This window comes from Mytilus californianus, unplaced genomic scaffold (genome assembly GCF_021869535.1).
Source record: "Mytilus californianus isolate M0D057914Y unplaced genomic scaffold, xbMytCali1.0.p SCAF_7, whole genome shotgun sequence".
Lineage (NCBI taxonomy): Eukaryota > Metazoa > Mollusca > Bivalvia > Mytilida > Mytilidae > Mytilus > Mytilus californianus.
The window spans coordinates 115,954,953-115,977,755 of NW_026262723.1; the positions used below are offsets into that span (position 1 = coordinate 115,954,953).

Below are 22,803 nucleotides of genomic sequence, written 5' to 3' on the forward strand. Positions count from 1 at the left end.
AGCAATATTTTTTTCTTCTGACTATTGTCCAAACAAACTTTGTAGATCTCACTTAGAACAACAAGTTTCTGTATTGTTTGACACATTGATTATCAAATCAGTATTTTCTATATGACTGTTATGTTCCATCAATTTCTTACAATCAAACAAATAACATATAAATGTTATTTAAACGATATTTAGCGAGTGAAATATTCGTTAATTTGTTTTTTTTATATTCCTCACCGTCTATATTAAGCTATTATTAATATTTTCAGAGACAAAGAAAGTAATTTACATGTATGGTGAATAGGAAATGTAATCAATTAATTATGCAATAAAAAATAGCCTTAAATAGGTGACAAAAATTACGGATTGATATTTGTTTTTATTGATGTAGCACCGATGAACATTTTATAAAACAAAGTTAATTGCACCAAAACTCAAACTTGTGTGGCGGTCGTCTTGTCATGAAATAGAAGTTCCTTCATAATATAAATTCTAAATGGAAGAAATATTCTATAATATATATTGTAACTACTGGAATAAAGGGTATAGAATAATAGGGTACTACATGTTTATGCCCAATGAACACTCACATTTTGGACATTGTGCAAGATCGTGTTCTTCTTCACTATTCGTTCCGCTGTCTTATGAAATCTTCTCGGAAGTATACCTGCCAATATAAGGGTTTAGGACAGAATTACTTTAACAGTTGAAATGGTTTTAGCTTGGATTCAGTGATAACCGATAGCAATCTCTTTGGTAGCTTGCTTTCAGTGATGACCTTAAGCATTCTCTTTGGTATGGTATTATAAAGTTTTGTGGTACGTTCTGTACTTATTTACGTTATATACGTAAATGTCTAGATTTTAGAAATTAGATTGTATCTTCCTTATTATAACATATTATTTCATTATGATGTATTCATTGTAATAATGTTCTGAAATATGGACATTGCCAATTATTGTAATTGTGTTTGTGCCAATACAACTCCAAGGCAAATTCAAAACAGAAAGTCCTTTATCAAATTGCAAAATCAAAAGTTCAAACACATCAAACTAATGCATTTCCTTATGTAGAAAATGGTGGATTAAACCTGGTTATAGCTAGCTAGATCTCTCACTTATATGACAGTCGCATAGAATTCCATTATATTGACAATAACGTGTGAGCAAAACAAACAGACATAATAGATACAAATGTCAAAAATTGGGGTACAGCAAAACTATCAATGTAAGAACATAGAACAAATAGGTAAACAATTATAAGTAAGCGTATGACCTTCGTCAATAATAAAAACTTGTAAGGTTTATTAAGCTATAAAGGTCCTGGGAAGACAAAATGAAGATAAAACCAACGGTATGGTTTACACTACTAATGATAAACGACAAACAATTATGGCAGACAGAAACCAAAGACAACCTCTGGATTTCAGGCTCATGACTTAAGTAAAAGCGAAGTAAAAGATACCAAAGGGATATTCAAACTCATTAGTCGAAAATAAACTGACAATGTCATGGCTAAAAAAGAAAAAAGTCCAACAGAAAAACAACAGTACCCAAAACAACATAGAAAACTAAAGACTGAGTAAAACGAACCCCATAAAAATTTGAGGTGATCTAAGGTGTTCTTGAAGGTTAAGCATATCCTGCTCCACATGTGACACCAGTCGTGTTGCTCATTTAAGAAAAAAAACCAAGTGATATTCTAATTCGGTAGGTTCATTTTCGGAGAAAATGGGACGGGATTGATGTAAAGACAATTGAAACATATCTGTCGTCATCTGTGAAACATATATTCCATAACGGTCAACCAACTCGTGATAACGTCCTTAAAATTTACGAAAGGATGATTTCAACTCTTGGTTTAACAGGCGGAGACCCAGTTGAAATTAAACAAAAGAAATGGAACTTTTTTAGAGAAGATAAAAAAGGCCAAGTTGGTAAATTTGAATTGTTTACATCTGTTTCTATGGGTTTAAAAAGTTGAATGAATGTGCATAGTTTAGGATTTTATGCATCTTACATATGTGTTTTTACTTAAATTATGGTATAGAGCTTCGAGATATTTGTAAACTTTTTAATTAAAGACAAATTTTCACAAAACAGTCGATAGGGTAGGTGCAAATACATGTGGATCTTTTTGTGCAGAAGCATAAATTCCGCCGAAAGAAATTCCAAAGAAAGATAATAGATTGATCTGTTTAAAGCATTTATTTGCATCTTTGCCCCCGGCGACAGTTTTTTTTTTGGAAAAATTCCCGAAAATGGGCAATAATTTCATCGAAAATAGAAAGTCGAGGATACCTTTTTATGTTCAGGTGTGTTTGAGTTAACTATTCTGTTTTGAAAACGTATAAAAGAAAAATATTTGATACATCATCTCGTTTCATATTCTATTATTTTTATATATTTAGGCTATAGGTTGATAAATATCATTAAAAACTTACAGTACTCCGAAATGAAATATATGGGTCAAGTGAAATATCTTTCTAATGAGTCATAACAACAGAGTAGGTGTGTTCAATTTATAATTTTTGAGTAAAAGTAGTTGATGACAGGCTTTACAAGTGGATCTTAAAAAATCATAACTTCAAAAAACTTCATTTTGTGTGTGTGTGTTATTTAGGGTAATTAGTCCTCCACCTCTGAAAATATTTAGTCTGCCTTTCCACGAAATATTTAATTAGAATTTTAAAAAATATTTTTGAACTCTCGAAAATTTCCATTGACAACCGATCAGACAATAGTTTTTAGTTGACCAAATGCATAAAAGTACATTAAATGATGCTCAATAGCTAGTAGATTCATTTGTCTTTTAAGATACAACTGGTATATAATGATCGTAATGATGCTATGTGGATAAATTGATCGGTTTTCAAGAGCTAAATTCCATTTTTATGATTACAAAAATTAGGTGGCATAATGGAGAGATAATTCTGACGAAGTAGAATCCTTACTGTTAATAGCTTCCTTGTGTACAGCAACCCTCTATCAAGGAAATCATGATAGGAAGTACAAGCCCTGGAATATCGTGTTAACTGGCAGATATATATGCGCTGCTGGAATGTTGCTACATAGAAATGGAATGTTCACAATTGGGAAGCTGAAATCATCTCTTTTGTCGTAAAGGTCTTTGTTTTCAACCAACCCTCATTGTCATTTTCTAGATGTTAGTCAAGATATGAGGCAGACTTAACTGTTTCTGTTGCAGCCTTTTTCTGAAGTTCGATGTGATAAATGCGTTCAATATAGTCACCAGTAAACAACGACAACGACCGGACTACGGATTCCTGAGATAGTACAAGCACACAAAGAACGTCGCGGGATTAAGACAATTGAGTGTACATCCCACCATAACCTGGATCAGTATTGTGACATCACAACATATACAGAAATAATTGTAAAACTCAGGTGGAATTAACTAGCCTCAGCACTAAGCACAAAACAAATAACAAACAGATGATAAACAAAAAGTACCGATTTCTCGCAGTAAATGGAAGCTAGTTTAAAGCCTAAGTACATTCTTGCATAATTAATGAGTTCTGGTCTATTGGATGATAAAACAAAACAATTTTTGCTCCTAATTACATCCACTACAGTCCTGAAAATGACACGAAACATATCTTTTCATTGATATCTATAAAGGTACTGCATTTTCACGGCTTGAAAAAAAAAACTATGACTTTGTAGATACTGCCTTTTTAATCATATACTAATTATTTGTGTCTTTTGTGAAATTAGGTATTGATAGTAGATTTTGATAGTTTATAAAAATCATTCCAAACTAGTTAAGGCATGGGAGGATTAAGAGGGTGACATGTAGTATAAACACGTTTGCCATAAAAGCGGGAGGTTTGGCTAGCCACAAAACCAGGTTCAACCCACCATTTTGTCTTAAAATGTCCTGTACCAAGTCATGAAAATGGTCATTGTTATATTGTAGTTCGTTTCTGTGTGTCTAGTATTTAAGTGTTGTGTTTCTGTTGTGTCGTTGTTCTCCTCCTATATTTGATGTGTTTCTCTCAGTTTTTGTTTGTAACCCGGATTTGTTTTTTTTTCTCAATCGATTGATGAATTTCGAATAGCGGTACACTACTGTTGCCTTTATTTTATTGATATTGACCGTATGTTGACATATTTACCTCTTTTCCATGTATCTCGGTGGATTTGACGTACTTAATAACATGCCTGGTATCTGCGCACATTTTTTATATTTATTACAAATTGGTACAGTATGATTGACAAAAGTCCTGTTATTCTTGATCTTAATCTGTACCTGAAAATTAACTTTTACGTTGTTCAGGTGCCGAAGTTTACCGATCATTAGCTGTTGATTAACAATTAACACAGAACCATGGAACACGTTGAAAATAAGTTAGACGACGATAGATCGATATATATTTGTTTTTTTTATGTTTTTCATGTTAAGCAAACAGTTGTTAAATGATTTGTTGTATTATTGTATTTTTTTAATTTCAAAATCAATTAATACCATCTATTGTTTACCTTTTGTTTCATCACGGGTTTTCCTCGCACTTGGAGAAAGTTAAACGAAAGGTATCATAGAAAAGCTGTGGGCGAATTAGAGCACGGGAAGACAATAATTCAATAGCAGTACATTTTTGAAGATTTCTATCAAATAAAGGATTTTCTTTTATAAGAAAGTCTCTGAACCCATTTGAATCATAAAACTTAGCCATACAAATATATAAAACACTTTCTCCTTTTCAAAAAATATTTAATTTGAAGAATCATAGGACTGTAAACATTGTATACCGTCAAAACAATATTGTATAAACCTTCTTTTGAGAGCACTCGTTTTTATATGTTATTAGAAAGAAAAAATAAGTTGACATGATTTGTTTAAATTAAACTGAATATTTGCAAAGCATTTCTTTATAATTGTTTTGTATATCAATTTTTAGTAACAGCCTATAATTGAAATTTTCAACACAAACAAGTAATGCCATCTAATTAGAATTTTAATTACGTATGACCTATACTATAGGAAGAAATCCTCCCTGTAAAAACACTGTTTTATTTGAACGATTTCATTTCTTTCAAACACAAATGTATTTATCCCCCACCTTTTTATTTCAGAACTTACTGTCCATAGCAGAATGTAAAGTGCAAGTTTGGGGTTCTGTTTTTATTTCTAGAAACAATTTTTTTGAATATCATTTAATATATTTAAAATATGTGTTTTTTCAAATTTAATTTGTGCTCCACTTAAACCCTATTCATTGTACGATGGAGGGTAATATGTAAACAGTAGAACAAATTACTGACAGCCTGTTTGTTTTTTATCTCAATTTCAAGTTTTCCAAGATTGATGAATTAATTTGACGATTTATACCAAAAAAGTTATATTTTTACAATGCAAAGGGTGGGGCATTAGACCTTTACGTAATCATGTATCAGCAACTGATAATACCTGAAAATTTAGTTGATTACACTTTTATTTTTGATGTATTATTTATAAAACACATGTTGTATTTGTTATAAAAATAAGGAGATGCGGTAGTATTGCCAATGAGACAACTATCCAAAATGTTCAAATAAAGTGGATGCAAGCAATTATAGGCAACTGTATGGCCTTCAACAATGAGAAAAACCTATAGTCGGTTATAAAAAGGCACCGACATGAAAAATATAAAATAATTCAATTGAGAAAACTAACGGCTTAATTCATAACAAAACAATTTACACCCCCAGTTTTTGGTGGGGTTCGTGTTGCTTAGTCTTTAGTTTTCTATGTTGTGTCATCAGTACTATTATTTGTCTGTTTGTCTTTTTATTTTTGGCCATGGCGTTGTCAGTTTGTTTTCAATCTATGAGTTTGACTGTCCCTATGGTATCTTTCGTCCCTCTTTTAAAAATTAATAAAGAATGTGTCGGGGTTAAACATGTATGTGAGCGCTCAACCCTCCCCTAACCTGGGACAGTGGTGTTACAACATACCATTAGAACAAACTATAAAAATCAGTTGAAAAGGGCTTAACTCATCAGATCGATACAAAGAAAAAAAAACATATACAAAAAACACAGACTGGACGTATGTTAAACTATTTGTAATAACCAAGTACTTCACTAAAAAGGGTAACACAATGTATTCTTGCTTTCTTTTTTAAATGCATCTTTATCCAATGGAGACTATCCTCGTCCGTGTTTTAAAAATCTAACTGTTTCCGTGTTTTGCATCTTCGCTAGGCAAGGATTACGAGCCATTCCCCTGCTCCAAACCCTTAGCAGATTAAGCCAACATTTGTCTTCCGAAATTCTATCTTTATCCGCCAATGGTCGAGAAAATGGACTTGATCGTAAGCACGCCAGTTCTGATTCTAAGATTTATTATTCATTTATATGGTATTTACAAACAAGACTGAAAGTAGACACAAAAGGTGATTTATGTATCAAAGTTTTAAAAAATCATTATACAGTTATTTTTGGGAAAACAAGAAAGTTAAAGTGAAAGTGAAAGTACAAACAAATGATTACGGATATCATAACTTATGAGTCACTAGATAGATTGAGGGAACATTCATGTTAGTAGTTTCATATATCATTAAAAGTTCGCTTAAAAACAGTGTCAAACAACAGTTCCTTAAAATATACGTATTACTGAACGACACTGAGTATATTTACAAATACATAGATAAAGGAATACGTACACAAGAGATAAAAATATCAAATGTACATTCAGTTGACTAACTTTACATAAATTACTGGTAGCCTTGTAATAATCATTGATTATATCCTAATCAAGCTGATCAAGTTATGATACATGAATATTGATAATAAAAGGGACATTGGGTTGATACGTCAATGAGACAGCCACCGAACGACACAGACATCCCCAAGAAATGTGTTAAAAGACAACTTTACGACTTTACGAGAAAACCAAATATTCATACTGTTTTATATTTTTTGGGTAATTTTTAAAAGAAGTAGTTTAACCTTGTTTACGCACACGGAATTTATGGAGTAGGTTTGTTGGGAGTCTTTTTTGGTGCCAAACATTGATTCCTTTGTTTCAAGATGAAGAGTGTTCCAGTTGATGTGTGAGAAAGTTAAACGTGACGATTTTTGACGTTTTTACAAAATTTTGCCAGTTAAATTAGATCGAAAAATTTCACAAATCTTCTGGATTTTAAATAAAATTAGGCCTTAGAGCGCAAGGTTTCACAAACTATATATTAAAGTCAGATAATTCATTTGTAATAACAAAAATAAAAAGAACGAATCTTTTTTGTTGACGCATGCGCTCTATGTTTCCGTAAAAAAAACCATTTGAAATTTGCAGGTTTTTATTGAATTTGGCGGAAAATTAAGATGTGTGCTAATTGTGACATCATAGAAATAACGCTAATACGTAAATTTACCTTTTTCTATCTAGTAATTGTTGAAGCAATGCTACAATGTGATTATGACCTCTAAATCCTTATTTGAAAATTCAGCTAGAAATAGGGGTCATTATCTTACATACTCATTTTTATACAACTCAAATTATGCCAGTGCTGCTAGGCTGAAAGTTATCGCGAGAAAATGACCTATACCAACCAGGCGATATGGTAATTAAACTTGAAGCTCACGTCACATTTTAGTCCACCTGACAAAAAGGGTCAACTGAGCTATTCTCATCACTTAGCGTTCGTTGTCGTTGTCGTCCGTCGTCGTCCGTTAACGTTTACAAAACTCTTCTTCTTTGAAACTACTTCGTCAATCTTGGCCACAATCATCCTTGGGGTTTCTAGTTTGAAAAAATATGTCCGATGAAACCGCTTCCCAACCAACATGAACGACATGGCCAAAAACATTATCTTCAAAACCGCTAAAATCTGATATGGGCAGAATGTTGAGTGCCATCTACACCAAAACTGTCAAGCGACTCCTTATGGGGTTATTTTCCTTGAATGAATTTGTTTACAAATTTCTTTATTTTTTGCCTATTATGTGATGACTTTAATAGATAAAGTTAACGCGACCGAAATTGTGAGTCGATTTCTTATAGGAGTTATAGCCCAAATGATTATACCTATCAATTGTTTGCCTTTAGGCGTTTCATTCTGAAAACTATAATAGATAAAGAGTAACTTAAAATTGTAAAAATGATCAGCAGGACAGATTTGTCAAGTGGTTCTTGGTCGATTCCTGATGGAGTTATTGCCCTTCAATGATGATTTTTACTCATATTATGCATATTTGTTCAAAACTATAGTAAATGAAAAAAATGGGAAACTGCAAAATATACCATCAAATAAGATATTATGCAAAAACTAGAAAAAGTCGGAAAAACTGAAAACATAGAAAATGATTCGCTATGCAATGCCAACAAATAAACCCAGATATTAGTCATGAATTATTATGTAGTCTGTTAGTGTTGGAAAATGCACATAGATCCAGGTGAGGCACAAAAGACAAAAATGATATATTCGCTTTAAACTGTGTTCGCTATATTCAAGGTTTATGTCCGACGGTTAAAACCTTGGTTCCGTAGAAACAGATTGATCAGTTTCACTCTGATGGTTCACCTTTTCAGAAACGTAACCCACATTCGGCAATACATTACTAGACTCTTGTAAGTCCTTGTACTGTCCTGCTTTTATCTTCTTTATAGTAATACGCCACAGAATGTCATCGTAACCCTTTAGTTTGAAGATGAAAAGGATTAACATTATAATTGTTGCCAGCGATACAGCCAGTAAAATTCCAAGAACAATATCAACTGATCCGTTTTTGCTTTTACAACCTTCTTGTAAGCCTAGAAAAAAAGAAAAAAAAAAGACGTAGCATATGCTTAGATTTCTTTAAGATGGCTTTATTACTGATTGTTTCCAAATGAAACTAAAAATGGTCGGAAAAGGTTGAAGCAAGATATTTTAATAATGATATATTTGCATGTTCAATTTTTATTAACGGATGCCTAAGATTCATGAGAAAAATATTTCGGGACATTTTATATAGATCATATATAGTTTTGATATCATGATTTTTTTAAATGAAGAACAGGCGCACACGGAACCACCCTTTCAATCATTTGAAACGATTCTAAACAGCCCCTCAAATATAACTAAAACCGTGATAGTAATTTTCATTTTGCCTCACTGACGGAAAATTTATAGCCCTTAAGAACGTTGTGAATTTGTGACTAGAAACATCGTTGCCCTTATTTGATAACAATGGCGCAAACGAAAGGATATTTCTGTTTTTGATATCCTGTGGTGTTTTTCGTTGATGAATAATATCTTCGTTGTTGATCTGTGGTTTGTATGTTGTGTCGACTATTATATTTTTTGTTTGTGCGTTTCTCTGTTATGAATGTTCTTGTGTGTGTTTAAGCTGTATTTCTGTCACGTAGTGTTTTAGCGATATTTTTTAACATTGTCATAAAGCGGGAGGTTTGGCATGCAATGAAACCAGGTTCAACCCACCATTTTTTCTTAAAATGTCCCGTACCAAGTTATCAAATAGTTCGTTTCTATGTGTGTTGGCGTTTGTTTTTGTTGCACTTCGGTGTTCCTGTTGTTTCTTTGTTTTCCTCTTATAGTTGATGTGTTTCCCTCGATTTTGGTTTGTAACACAGATTTGTTTTCTTTAAATAGATTTATGACTTTTGAACACCGGTATATACTACTGTTGCTTTTTTTTTTTTATTCATATATAAATGCAACAGAACATTAAATTATATATCACGGTAATTGACCACTCGGGTTGTACTAAATAGGGGGTAGATATTTTGAAATTGTGTTGACGATATGTTGCAAACAAACTTTTATTCACACTGAAAATACATAATTGTAAGACACATTTATTTCATATGTTAGCTTGAAATTTTCTTTGCATTTGAACTGTGAATTTGATAGGAAAACATGCAAAATTAGATGTGCTTACCTTGTGATAACTCGCATTGTTACGAGTACTCAGTATATATAGTACCAGAAAATGTGGCGGAGCTGCATGCATTATTACATGTACTTCCTTAGAATAGTATAGACTAAAGTCTTTTTTCAGACTGTCCGTCAATGATTGAATGAATGAATGAATGAATGAATGCATGAATGAATGAATGAATGCATGAATGAATGGATGAATGAATGTTTAAATGTTAGTTAATATTTTAAACACATGCATTAAGCCAAGATAGTCAAATTACATAACTCGCAATATTTGTCAAATTACAGAATGACAATCCCTCAATAGGTTAAATTGGTTTTTTTTTCGGTCATTTTTTTGATTTTTAGCTCCTTACTTATTCAGGTATATGTCTCCTTGGTTTAACAGGTTTTGGGTTTGAGCGTTGCCGATGACAGTAAATCCAGAACACCGCTTCGGACTCACGAAATTGAAAACGTTTTATTTTCAAGTAAAAAGTATGAAAGTAATAGCGTTTACCGACAAAAGGACGAAGACTATTTGTCCTCGATCGTGGAAATTCAATTTGTAATGTAATGTCTAATAACTGTTAAACTAGTATTTCCTGAAAATATTGTGATACCTGATGACATCGATGATTTAGTTGAAACAGTTATCGATGCCTTTGTTGATGAATCAGTAATCGATGTCTTTGTCGTCGGATCGGTCATTGATACCTTTGTTGATATTTTTGAAATCGGTCGTCCCTTAGTTGATGTATCAGTCATTGATACTTTAGTTGATGATTTTGACAGCGGTCCCTTAGTTGATGTATTAGTCATTGATACCTTAGTTGATGAATATGACGTCAAACCGTTAGTTGAAGATTTAGTCGTTGATACCGTTATAGAAGAGTAGGTTGTTGTTCCCTTAGTTGATGAAGTACCTGATTGGCTGGTCGGTTCAAAGACAGGAGGACCCGCAGTTCCATTGAAAACCTTCCTCATTGTTTGCATTATCGGGTATTTTCCATGCCCACATATGCCATGGAAATCATCGATGTCTATTGCCCATATCATACCTCCACCTAAACCATTGTCTATGATATACTTTGTCTGTAATAAAATTGATACTGATCTTTTATATTAACTACTACATTTATTCACAAATAATCCACACTCGAAGTCGAGTTAGACATAATGTATAGGAATTTGCCATCGCTGATGACTCAACATGTTTCTTGTCGTTGAATTATGTAAAAAAATATATATCAATGTTTGCATTTTATTTGACATATGTATTATATTAATTTTCCAAAAATTCTAGTATCTCAAAAGTTAATATAAAGTCAAAAAGATGTGTAGCAAACTATGATTTCCAACTGAACAAATATCCTCAAAAGACTAAAGACCAAGCATTTGATCACTACAGACCACAGTACTACCATTTCTCAACAATGAGAAAAATTCACACCGAATACTTAACTATGTCAAGGCATAATAAAATTGAAACAATTCAAAAGGGAAAATCATCGGACTGATTTATATGTAAATAAACAACGACAGACATTTATCGCCGATATCAACCAATGATGAAAACTGGGTTACAGACTGACGTATGTGACAGATATAAAAGTATGTAGTGGGTTTGAACAAGTTTGCGAGTGCTTAATAAAGGCAACAGTAGTATACCGCTGTTCGAAACTCATAAATCGATAGAGATAAAAACAAATCCGGGCTACAAACTAAAACTGAGGGAAACGCATCAAATATAAGAGGAGAAAAACGACACAACAAAAACACAACATTAAAATGTAACACACACAGAAACGAACTATAATGTAACAATGGCCATTTTCCTGACTTGGTACAGGACATTTTAAGAAAAAAATGGTGGGTTGAACCTGGTTTTGTGGCATGCCAAACCTCCCGCTTTTATGGAAATGTTAAATATAATATTAAAATGACAACATTACATGACGTGACTACAATACAAATAAATGGGAGAACATATAGGACAAAGAAACACACGAATAATAGCTAACAAAAGGTACTAGGTTTAAAATTTAATATAGCTATATTAAACACAGGGGAAATCACTAAAAAAACGAAGCGAAATATATTAAACTGTTGTTTCTCTTTTTGTCGTTTTTCGTGTTTTGCCTTTCAATTGTGAGTTTCTCTTTGACTTATGATTTTTGAATGTCCCTTTTGGCATCTTCCGTCTCATTTTAGGAATACAATCAGTGTTACAGGTGATACCACTAAAGACAATATTAGAACTTTCTACTGCAATGTTATAGTGATAACCTTTAAGAATATTTTTTATTCAAAGTACAAGTTTACATGGATGGTATCTTTATTTACCGGTAAAAATAAAGAATGTGATATCCCGTTTGTAATAAGAAACAGCTTCAGTCAATCTTCCAATCCAAATATATGAAAGATATGAGACTTTTTTTTAAGTTTCCGCGACAATAATGTACGAGTTGCACATAGATTATGTTTATTGAACTATAAAACGTCAATACAGACACTTTCATAGTATTTTGTCGATAATTATGTTCCCTTAACGTGCGTAGATGTTATCATGGAGAAAACGTACAGTTTTAATCATGTCGTCACAGTGAGTTAACTACCTCATTATATTTCATTAAAAGTAGAATAGATTCAAAACTAAAATGCATTTAGTACTAGTTATAAATATATATAGTGTGCAATCAACATGATTGATTAAACTAGAGGTTCTAAAGATACTGTGTCGCTCATCTTGGTCTATGTGCATATTCAACAAAACACACTCTCCAACATTGTAGACGCGAATAGAACTCATGACAAAACCTCTGTTTTGTTGCTCTTGTAATGCTGATCATTCAGTCTGTTTAGTTTCTCTCTATCTTCTTTAGTTTTTGCTCAAAACACAAAAAGAGTGTAAAAAAAAACTTCATTTAAGGGTAACACTCCTATAAAGAGTAACAGTCTACTAACTATATCGGCAAACTTTGACTTGTTAGTAGATTTTGCCTTGCTGAACATTTTTGCGATTTAAAGTGTCTATTTATCTATTATAATTTTTATCATATTAGGCAAAACGCAAAAAAAAATAAATGTAAAAATCGTTATTAAAGGGCAATAGGCGTCGGACGATTTCAACCATATTGTCTGAATTGTAGATCTTGTCTTGCTGATCATTTTTTGCTTATTTAAGGTAACATGTACGTACATGGACAATCTCACGGATTTTTATGATTTTTTGCAAACAATTTGAGCATGTGGAACTGCATATGAATATTATTTTATTAACTTTAATACTTTCGGACATATAGAAAACTGAATATTCTCTAAAAAGAAAAACACATGAATAGGATGCACGTAAAGATCGAAATCCGTTTTTGCTGTATAAATCATTCAAGTGTCTCTGTAATATCTCAAAACTTTAAAGATTTTTACGTGCATTCTATGCATTTGTACTACTATTTTCCGGATTTTTTAATTGTTGTATCTTAGAAAGTATAAAAGTTATATGTATAATTTTTTCGATGTTTATGTGCAGTTCCTCGTTCTCTAGTTGTATGCAAAATTTCATAAAATTCCTAGAGATCATCCATTTACGTACTTTTTACCATAAGTTTTTATCTATCTATTACAATTTTTAAGATATAAGGCCAAAACGCCAAGAAATGGTAAAAATCGTTATCAAAGACCAATAACTCTAATAAGGACTTGAATGGCAATATCGACCATCAGACTTATTTGTAGAACTTATCATGCTGATCATTTTTGCAATTTAAAGTTTCTCTCTATCTATTATAACTTTCAAGATAATAGGCAAACATTAAAAAAATAGTAAAATTTGTCATTTAACGGCAATAATTCCTATAAGAAGTCGTCTGACAGTTTTTATGTGTATAAACAATTGATAGAGCTCAACATTCTGAACATTTTTGCTTTTGCAAGATTTTCTCTATTCAGAACGGTTTTCAAAATAATAGACAAAACTCGCATTTTTCCCCAATTTATACTTATACTAATTTTTAGCCATGTCGGCCATCTTGGTTGGAAGGCGTGATCATCGGACAAATTTTTTAAACTAGATACCCCAATGATGATTGTGGCCAAGTTTGTTTAAATTTCATAGTTTTGTAAAAGTTAACAACAACGGAAGACGGACGCCAAGTGAAAAGTAAAGCGCGCGTGGCCTTTCAGGCCAGGTGAGCTAAAAATCAATACATTATTCCTTACGGCTGATTTAAGCTGTGATTTTCTTCTTGAACGAGAAGATTTTGTAAAAGTTTACGACGACGGACGACGGACGATGACGACGGACGCCAAGTGATGAGAAAAGCTCACTTGGCTCTTCGGGCCAGGTGAGCTGAAAATCAATACATAATTTCATACGGCTGATTTCAGCTTCGTGAAGTTTCCCACAAAAATACTGACATTGTGCCTGTTTTGTCAATTTTTTCTCTGGTTATGCTTTCGGTAAATAATGTCAGATACATATATGCTAGTGTCCAACTACAACATTGATGTTTGTTTTAAGCTATTCATTATAGTCATGAAAACCTTTCAACGCCTTATATGATTTAAAACTAATGCTGTTTTTTTATTGACTAGTTACTTCTTAGATTTCCCGTGAATTTGTGTGCATCCACCCTGCACTTCCATGATTTTACAACCTTCTCAAAAGTACATTTCGTTTTTAAATGCGCGTTTGATTTTTAAATCCTACCTTTATTTCAATGCTTTTAGGATTATCATAACCAACCCATTGATCGCCTTTGTAGGCATATGGTACTTGTTGATCTTCTAACCACCCTTCCGTCCATCCATGATTGTTGATATTGGTACAGATCTGTGGAAAAAAAGATTGAGTTGCGAGATAGGTATGAAGTACAACCATTTCTTTATATAAAATTAAAGAAACGTGATATGATTGCCAATGAGACAACTTTCCATAAAAAAGACAACCGTCCTGGACATGCATGTAATATTAGCCACTAGACGGTAACCAAACAACACGCAATCAATCAAATAAACATAAATGTAAACATAATGCTAAATGCTTCTTTGTCATCGTGATTACATTTGTCGAATGTCATATAGTTACAATAGTTTATTGTTATCTATATCCCTTACGAATCACAACCTTCAGCAATCAACTCAGTAGACAGTGTTCGGTACTGCCATTCTTTATAATCCTCTATTCCAAAATTCAAAATGCATATTTACATTACTAATAGTTGTTGAATGACATTAACGAAAGCTTTATATAACTGCATATTTACATTGGTAATAGTTGTATTTTGTTACTAGAATTTGATATGTCCTTTTAGATATAACGTAACATATAAACTTTATATTAAGGCATTGTTTGACACTATACCTCATAGTATGATTGGAATCCTTTTTCTCGGGTATATGTTCCAGCTGTACCTTGACCAGTGGTAGGAGCACCAAATCCTGTCTCAGCTATGTTTCTTAATGTAAAAGACCTTCCATAGGTTGCCATTCCCACAATCAGTTTATGTTTCGGTGTTCCTCCATTCAACCACATCTTAACAGCAAAATCCTTCAAACAGAAACATTTAATGACTAAACACCTCTGATATTAATGTGTTGTACTGTTTTTATGTTGCCTTTAATGTAAATGTATAATTCACAGCTCATTTACCATTGTCATACATACCAATAATCGGAAGTCGGGTGAAAAACATGATTATGGAATACGTGTTGATCTTAGTTATACAAGAAATGATTTTCATATTCTGAGAAGCAATACAACCTTGACCTCTTTCTAGTCAGGGTAAAGTTTATCATGTTATCAGCACAAAAGTTAGTCAAATGTTTCGATCAGTGATAGGCGCGAGTGCAGATAAAAAAGGGAACCAAACACTACCTTTTGCATTTACTGATTCTTATTCATTTTCATGTTTGACTTCACCCAGATGTGTCAGATGTGAAGAAAATTACGGATATGTTTATTGAGGAACCTGGTATCATTAGTAGTATTACCTGACAACTCATCTTGCTTTGTTCTTGTGTAGCTCAGTCTTTTGATTTCTACACAGGCAAATTCACCTCAATGAGCTTATATGTGAAACTAACGTGAATATTTTCACGTGAATTTTACATGAATTGAGATTCACATGAATCTCATGTGAAATGTTTCACGTGATCTTTACAAAAAAAGCCAGGTATTTTTCGTGATTATAACGAACTTTGAAAACTTAGATGTTATTTGAAAAACATTATTATGAAAGCTCATGTGATATTCACGTGAAATTTACGTGAGTTTTACTTGAGATTCACTTGAAACTCACGTAAAATTAGTTCACATGAGTTTATACAGCATTTTGTAAACTCGTTTGTCTTTTCGTCGGTTTTGGTTTTCTTCATGGCGTTGTCAGTTTTTCTTCAACTTATAAATTTTGAATGTCACTTTGGTATCTTTTGTCTTTTTTGTTCACAGTTAAGTTTAGAGAAAATTAAATTCTAATAATTTTACATCTGATCTGTACTTGTAAGGGCGAAAATCTTATATATCGATTTTGTCTTTTTTGAGGTGTAATATTTCGTTTTTGTTTTTGTGTTTTCTGATATGCAATAGAATCATTGTTGTTCATTGTGACAATGAACCTGTATACTCACTACATTTTTGGCCTCGTTTGGTGCCAAAAATTTGTATAACGGACCTATATACTTACTACATTAAAGGCCTCGTTTGGAGCCAAAGATTCGTATAAAGGACTGTTATGTTGTGTAACGCTGTTATAATCACTGAATAAATCGTATGACATGAGATTGATGAAATCTAAATGTCTGAAATAGAATGGAATGAAAACAAAATACAATAAAAACGTATTTACCGTCCAAGAACTACACTAATGAAATTACATAAACACCGGAATCGAAGGAAGATACCAAATGCGATATTCAAAACTCAAAAGTCAAAGACAAACTGGCAATGCCGTGGCAACAAATAAAAATGACATAAAGACAAACAACAGTCTACAAAACACAACATAGAAAACTAAAAACTGAGCAACACGAACCACATAAAAAACGGGCGTGACCACAGGTGCTTCAGAAGAGTAAACAGATACTGCCACACATTTGGTACCGTCGTATTACTCTTGTTGTGTAAGTAAATATTCGGTGATAATTCTCATTCGGTCATGTCACATTCGAGGAAAAGAGGGCGTATTTGTGGTAAACGAATCCCTTGGTTTTATAACTTCATTGTAAGCATCAACCCTATATCAAGGAAATCATGATCAGAAAAGCAAGCATTGCTACGGTGACCTATAGTTGTTAATTTCTGTGTCATTTGGTCTCTTGTGGAGAGTTGTCTCATTGGCAATCATACCACATCTTCTTTTTCATAAGCATTGGAATATCGTATCTAATTGGAGATATATAATCAATATGCAGACGCTACTGGAAATTCGCTACATAAAAATGGAAAGTTTACAATTGGCAAGCTGAAATCATCTATTTTGTCATAAAGTTTTGTTCTCAACTGACCCCTTAATTCTATATGTAGGTTGATATATGACGGAGATGTTACTGTATCTATGGTATTCTTTATCTCAAGTTCGATAGGATAGATGCGCTTAACGTAGTAACCAAACTTTGAGTTGATTTGTGAAGAAAAATCATCTATATAGTGGAATGTGAAGTTAAAGGATATTGCAAGCTTCTTTTCGTTCTTCACAAGCAACTAATGTATGAAGTCAAATTCATATGAATAGAAATACTATTTGGAAAGAAGAGGACCACAGCTGTTTCCCCACAAAAATGCCGATTGTTTGTTGAAAAAACACGTACTTGAAAGTAAAAAATATGTCACCAATAAAAAAATTAATCCTTTTGACGATGTCAGTTTCAGAGGATTTTTTGTTTGTTTGAATCAGAGTGTTTTTTTTTTTTACTAAATATAATTTATCCCCTCCTAAAACAAGATGAAATATATTGTATATAAACATACAATCATATTAGAAAGTAAATAACAAAAAAAAAAAGTCCTATCTCAAATGGCAAAATCTAAAGCTCAAACACATCAAACGAATATAAAATAAGTTTTACCTGGGTAATTAATATGAATGTAGTTACTGAAATCTGCATTTTGTCACTGTTTATGTTCTTAGACCATTTTTAACAATGGTAACGGAAAATGAATGCAAAACGTCGAAGATTACATTTAATATCTGAAAACTATTTATTAACAAAGAAAGCACTACTATACGCCTTTAAGGAAGTTGGTATGACAAACTTAAAGTCTTACTGTGCTATTTTGTCGATTTCATAAGCACTTTCAATTGTAGTTTTTCCGGCTGCCACAGCGGCTGTCAACAGAAGACGTGATCTCCCGGAAGTCAACACTTCATTGCCATACTTTGTACGTAATGTCTGGAATACAAAATAAAAGACACATAATTTTCTGCTAATGCATAGAGTTCTTTTAAAATTACATCAACTATAAGAGTTAATATTCAAACTTCATTTGGAATGCAGATTTTGATATTCTTTAGGTACTTTTTTGTCAGATAGCTCTTCAGCTGTTTCGGTTCTTATACATCATTGGCTTTCAAATGTTTGAATTTGAGCGTTCCTGATGACGGTAAATCCAGAAAAGTGCGTCGGACGCATGATATTTATAACGTGTAGTTTTCAATTTTTATTGATACAAATGTATGTGTTGCTCGATTCCTATATTTTCAAAATTGTGCGTTTTTTAAAATCTTGACAAAATATTCGTCTATTCAAAACCTAGAATATAATATCTGTTTGTAAGTTTTGAAGAGTGTACGTCACTTGTAAATCTTATCAAGACATTAGATGTGTAGTATGTACGTACACACATGTTTGATTAAATCAGGTTACATAAAATAAAAACAATGACTTCTTAATTAGATTTTGGATAAACTAATGACCATGAATAATTTAGAATAATGATTTGAAATAATCGATTTATCATAGCATATTAAAATTCGTTAACAGAACTGATATATTTTTTTTCGCATAATTACATCTTGTACTTTTACCTTAATTAACTGAGTAAACCTCTGTTTATCTTCAGGAGGACTTCCTCTGTTGGCAGGATATTCCCAGTCAAGATCTAGACCATCAAAACCATTGGCTCTAAGGAATGTCATTGAATTTGTACCAAATTCGTTTATATTTGATTGAGTTGCTACCATCTTGGTGAACGGTGCACTTCCATGATTCCATCCCCCGATAGCTAACAGTATCTTTAAGGCAGGATTTTTAATTCGGGCATCACGGATCATTTCAAACTGACCTTTGGCTATTGAAACAAAATAAGTCAAAGTGAACACTGAACAACATCGAATGGAAATAAAAGTCGTGAAATAAGATAACATCTTTACGTCAATATTGAAAGACAATATTTATTGTTCATTTTTTACTTTTAAAATATACCTTTTTTTTATTTATTAATCATCCATTGTTTGAAACAAAGGAATATAAAAATTACCAATTGCTCATATATATAAGGGTCTAAACCCTACTTTTGTGAATTTAAAGCAATGCTCATAAAATGTTCTGAATAACTTACCCCACTCATTAATATCATTCCATTCATACGGTTCGATATTGTTTCCCACCACCTTAGCAAATGCATAGATAACGTGAGTACATAGATGTGGATCTACATCACTAGCCATATACTTTCCGGTTCCAGGCCGATATTGGGCCCAATTTGTAAAGTAGCACACTCTTTTATAATTTCCTAAGACTGAAATGTATATTCCATATAAAATTAGTACAAATAACATGTACACAATCGCTCACTCAAATTGGGAAGCCTGTTTCATTGCATATCCCGTGTTGAGCATCCATCATGTAAATTATGCTTTGAGTATGTTCATGTTGCTCAGTCATTTAGTTTTTTATGTAGTGATTTTTGGACCTGAATATCTTTACCTCGTCTCGCATTTTGTCATGGTTTTGTCAAATTATCCTCCTCTAATGAAATGTGAATGATGCCTTGGCATTCCCAGATTCTTTTTTAATACTTATCTTTCGCATTGTATAAAGTTGTGTGTTTTTCTCAGACAGTTCGTTATGTCTTTACACTAAATCCGTTAGATATGGACGGATTGATGATTTGGTTTGTGCAAGTCTGGTTTATCTAATTTATTATACATTAAATCGGTACGTAAGTTTGTTTTGTTTTTTTTTTGTTCTGTTTTGTTTCATACCGATGAACAAAACTCCAACTGCGTTTTATAGTTTATCTTAATCTTTGCTGTTACAAATGTGTCCCTATCTCTCAAGGGACGGTTCAATGCTCAAAAACAAGTCTAAACCTGCAACATTCTTCATGTTCCAAGACAGGATATAAGAAATAAAGAGATGTGACATGATTGCCATAAGGTAAATATCCACAATGACCAAATACCGTGTAGTTAAACAACAAATGTAAAGAAACCACACTGTCTTCAACAACGAGGAAAATCCATTCCGTATAGTAAGCTATAAATGACATCGACATGCCAAACAAAACAAAAAAAAACAGATAAAATGAGAAAACCAAAACAGCCAGGCCCGACTTATAATAATAACATAAACACAAATATAAGACACAGCAACCAAAAAACCCTCACAATTGTAGGCTTCTGACATGCATTTTTGATAGACAAACACTAAATGGGGAAGTGTTAAACATGGGTTTTACTAATTGCGGAAGGCCCTACTGTGGGTGACTTTGTTTTGCTTACATCCACTGAATTTGGTCTCTGGTGGATAGTTGTCTTATTGGCAATTATACAACATGTTCTTATTTTTAAAACATTATATTTGCCAGATCAAAGACTAAAATATCAATCAGTACACATCCAGCATCTAATGAATTTATTGTAGAGACATCTTTGACAGTCAGAGAAAAACCTGACATTGTGTAATGCCAAAATATAGGTATTGACAGATTTAAGAATGTGAATGTGCATATGTGTATAACAATAATATTTAGTATAGCCTAAATTTACTGATAAAAAAATCAAAATTTATATCAATAAAAACAATGTTAGTGTTGAATTGATAATCTTTTAGAAAGGAGCTATAAGTTTACCCATATCGTATCTAAATTACATGTTACCGTATTTGCAACATGACGTTTTACATTAGTCTGTTCATCCATAGAATAATTAACAGATAATTGTACTTTTTTTTTAAATTTTCATTACTTTTGAAATTTTATGGGATTAGTTTTAAGTTTTAATATATTCTGATTTTCACTACTTATTAAATCCGAATAAATACAACAGTTCTTGATTGCCTTTTTTTTAAAGCAATACTTGATCAGATGTTTCATTTATTGTAATGTGTTAGAATTATTGTTTCTAAACCACAGTTTATCCAAACTATTTAAATGGTCAGTAAAGCATTCAAAAACTCCTAGAAGATTGCATATAGATATAAATTGTTTAACATCATACTCAAATTTGATCACTTTATTGTGACACAATTTATAATTCTCAATTATCATTGTCCTTACTTTAAACAGATATTTTTATTAAAATAGATTTAAATTATATCTCATTTGTTTGCATATATTGTGGTTGTAGACAATAAAACTTACCAGTTGACAGCGGAAGTAAGAAAACTAGAAAAGTGTGCCGATTCATCTGAAAGGGAAATACCATATACATGTATTTCAATATGAAATATAATTATGATCCCGTTACACAAGCGTTAATGATGGCTATGTTCAAAAATCATTCTATTGTATAAATAGTTATTTACATCATTTCCCCATGGGTTGAATTAAAGAATATGATTACAAAAAAGTTAGTTTGACGTCCTCAGATACATTGTTCCTATAAAATACGGAAGACTTCCTTTATTTTTTTTTTGTGACATATAAACGTTATCAAAGATTGAAATAAGCACTCTCCCTCTATAAACACCCAAAAAGAACATTGTTGATTTTTTGTAATGCCGTCAATGAGACATGATTCACATTATCATAAACCCCTCACAAGTACTTGATGTAATGTTAGAAAGTTACCTTATACCCATGCTATCCTAGCAAAACCCGTATAATGTCCAAAAAAAAAACAAACAATTACATGTACAAAAATATTTTACATTTTTTAACCATTACCTTTTAACCATTTTTTTTAATAGTATTATCATACTCTTAACCACTTCTTAAACTTACTACTATCCTGAATCCTGATCAAACGTAATTTTGAACTAAATAATTGTTCTGTGCTCACGTCTAAGGAAACAGTTGATTTAATAAAAGTCAGTTGTTTATATATCCTTATATGGATCATCGTTTTTTTTTTGTATATTGATATTGTGATTCAGTGTGAAAGATAACACATTAATCTTAAACATTGTCTCATATAGTTTTATTTCCTTACATGACTTTCACTTCTTATTCTGTATTTGTAATTAATATTTTCCTGCTTATTATGTAGTAGTGAAACATAATTCATGCAAACATGCAACGATACTAGTAACTAACGCGTATTCCAACGCTTGTCATTGAACTCTATAGGCAATATGCTTCCCCCATAAATTAGCACCTGGACGAGTATTCAAGATTGAAAGTAAGATATTCAATTTAAAACAAAAAACTTTGATAAAAGATTTTTGAATCAAAGAAACGTGAATTAAGTTCAAAGGTAAACAAAAAGACTATCTCGGTATTTTTAGGGAAGTATACTACCACCAGCAAACGTCAAGTCATCATAGATTTAACAGATTATGTTATGACAAACATTAGATTATCAAGGGTAGAAATATATTAGACAAAATCAGCAGAATTACGGTATAAGTTCAATTGGCCACCTCTGAACAGTTTAAAATAATATTCATCCGACTTATGACAAGCAGTCGATTACCCACGTATAGATAGTTCTTTCTATCTATTCAAAAGAACTGAGACAAAAATGAGATCGCATAAGTTTAGAAAAAAACAAATAGCGCAACGT

General features: G+C 32.1%; 1 protein-coding gene across 1 annotated transcript; it reads right to left on the reverse strand.

The window, feature by feature from the left end:
• Positions 1–6,317: 6,317 nt before the first annotated feature.
• On the reverse strand, positions 6,318–22,097 carry LOC127707541 (acidic mammalian chitinase-like). The gene is made up of 10 exons (XM_052212135.1): positions 22,023–22,097; positions 21,441–21,486; positions 19,416–19,595; positions 18,883–19,145; positions 18,123–18,247; positions 16,543–16,657; positions 15,222–15,407; positions 14,568–14,690; positions 10,480–10,951; positions 6,318–8,745 (listed from the first exon to the last, which is right to left on the reverse strand). Exons 2-10 carry the CDS (start codon positions 21,484–21,486, stop codon positions 8,462–8,464), a joined length of 1,794 nt encoding a protein of 597 aa, XP_052068095.1. The 5' UTR covers positions 22,023–22,097; the 3' UTR covers positions 6,318–8,461.
• Between the last annotated feature and the right edge of the window lie 706 nt (positions 22,098–22,803).

What these genes read in the sequence shown, in the direction of transcription:
- LOC127707541 (XM_052212135.1), bottom strand. Translation starts at nt 21,486, where the DNA reads ATGAATCGGCACACTTTTCTAGTTTTCTTACTTCCGCTGTCAACTG. An exon ending in CTTACTTCCGCTGTCAACTG is followed by an intron (nt 19,596 to 21,440) that starts GTAAGTTTTATT and finishes TATACATTTCAG; the next exon opens with TCTTAGGAAATTATAAAAGA. An exon ending in GAATGATATTAATGAGTGGG is followed by an intron (nt 19,146 to 19,415) that starts GTAAGTTATTCA and finishes TTGTTTCAATAG; the next exon opens with CCAAAGGTCAGTTTGAAATG.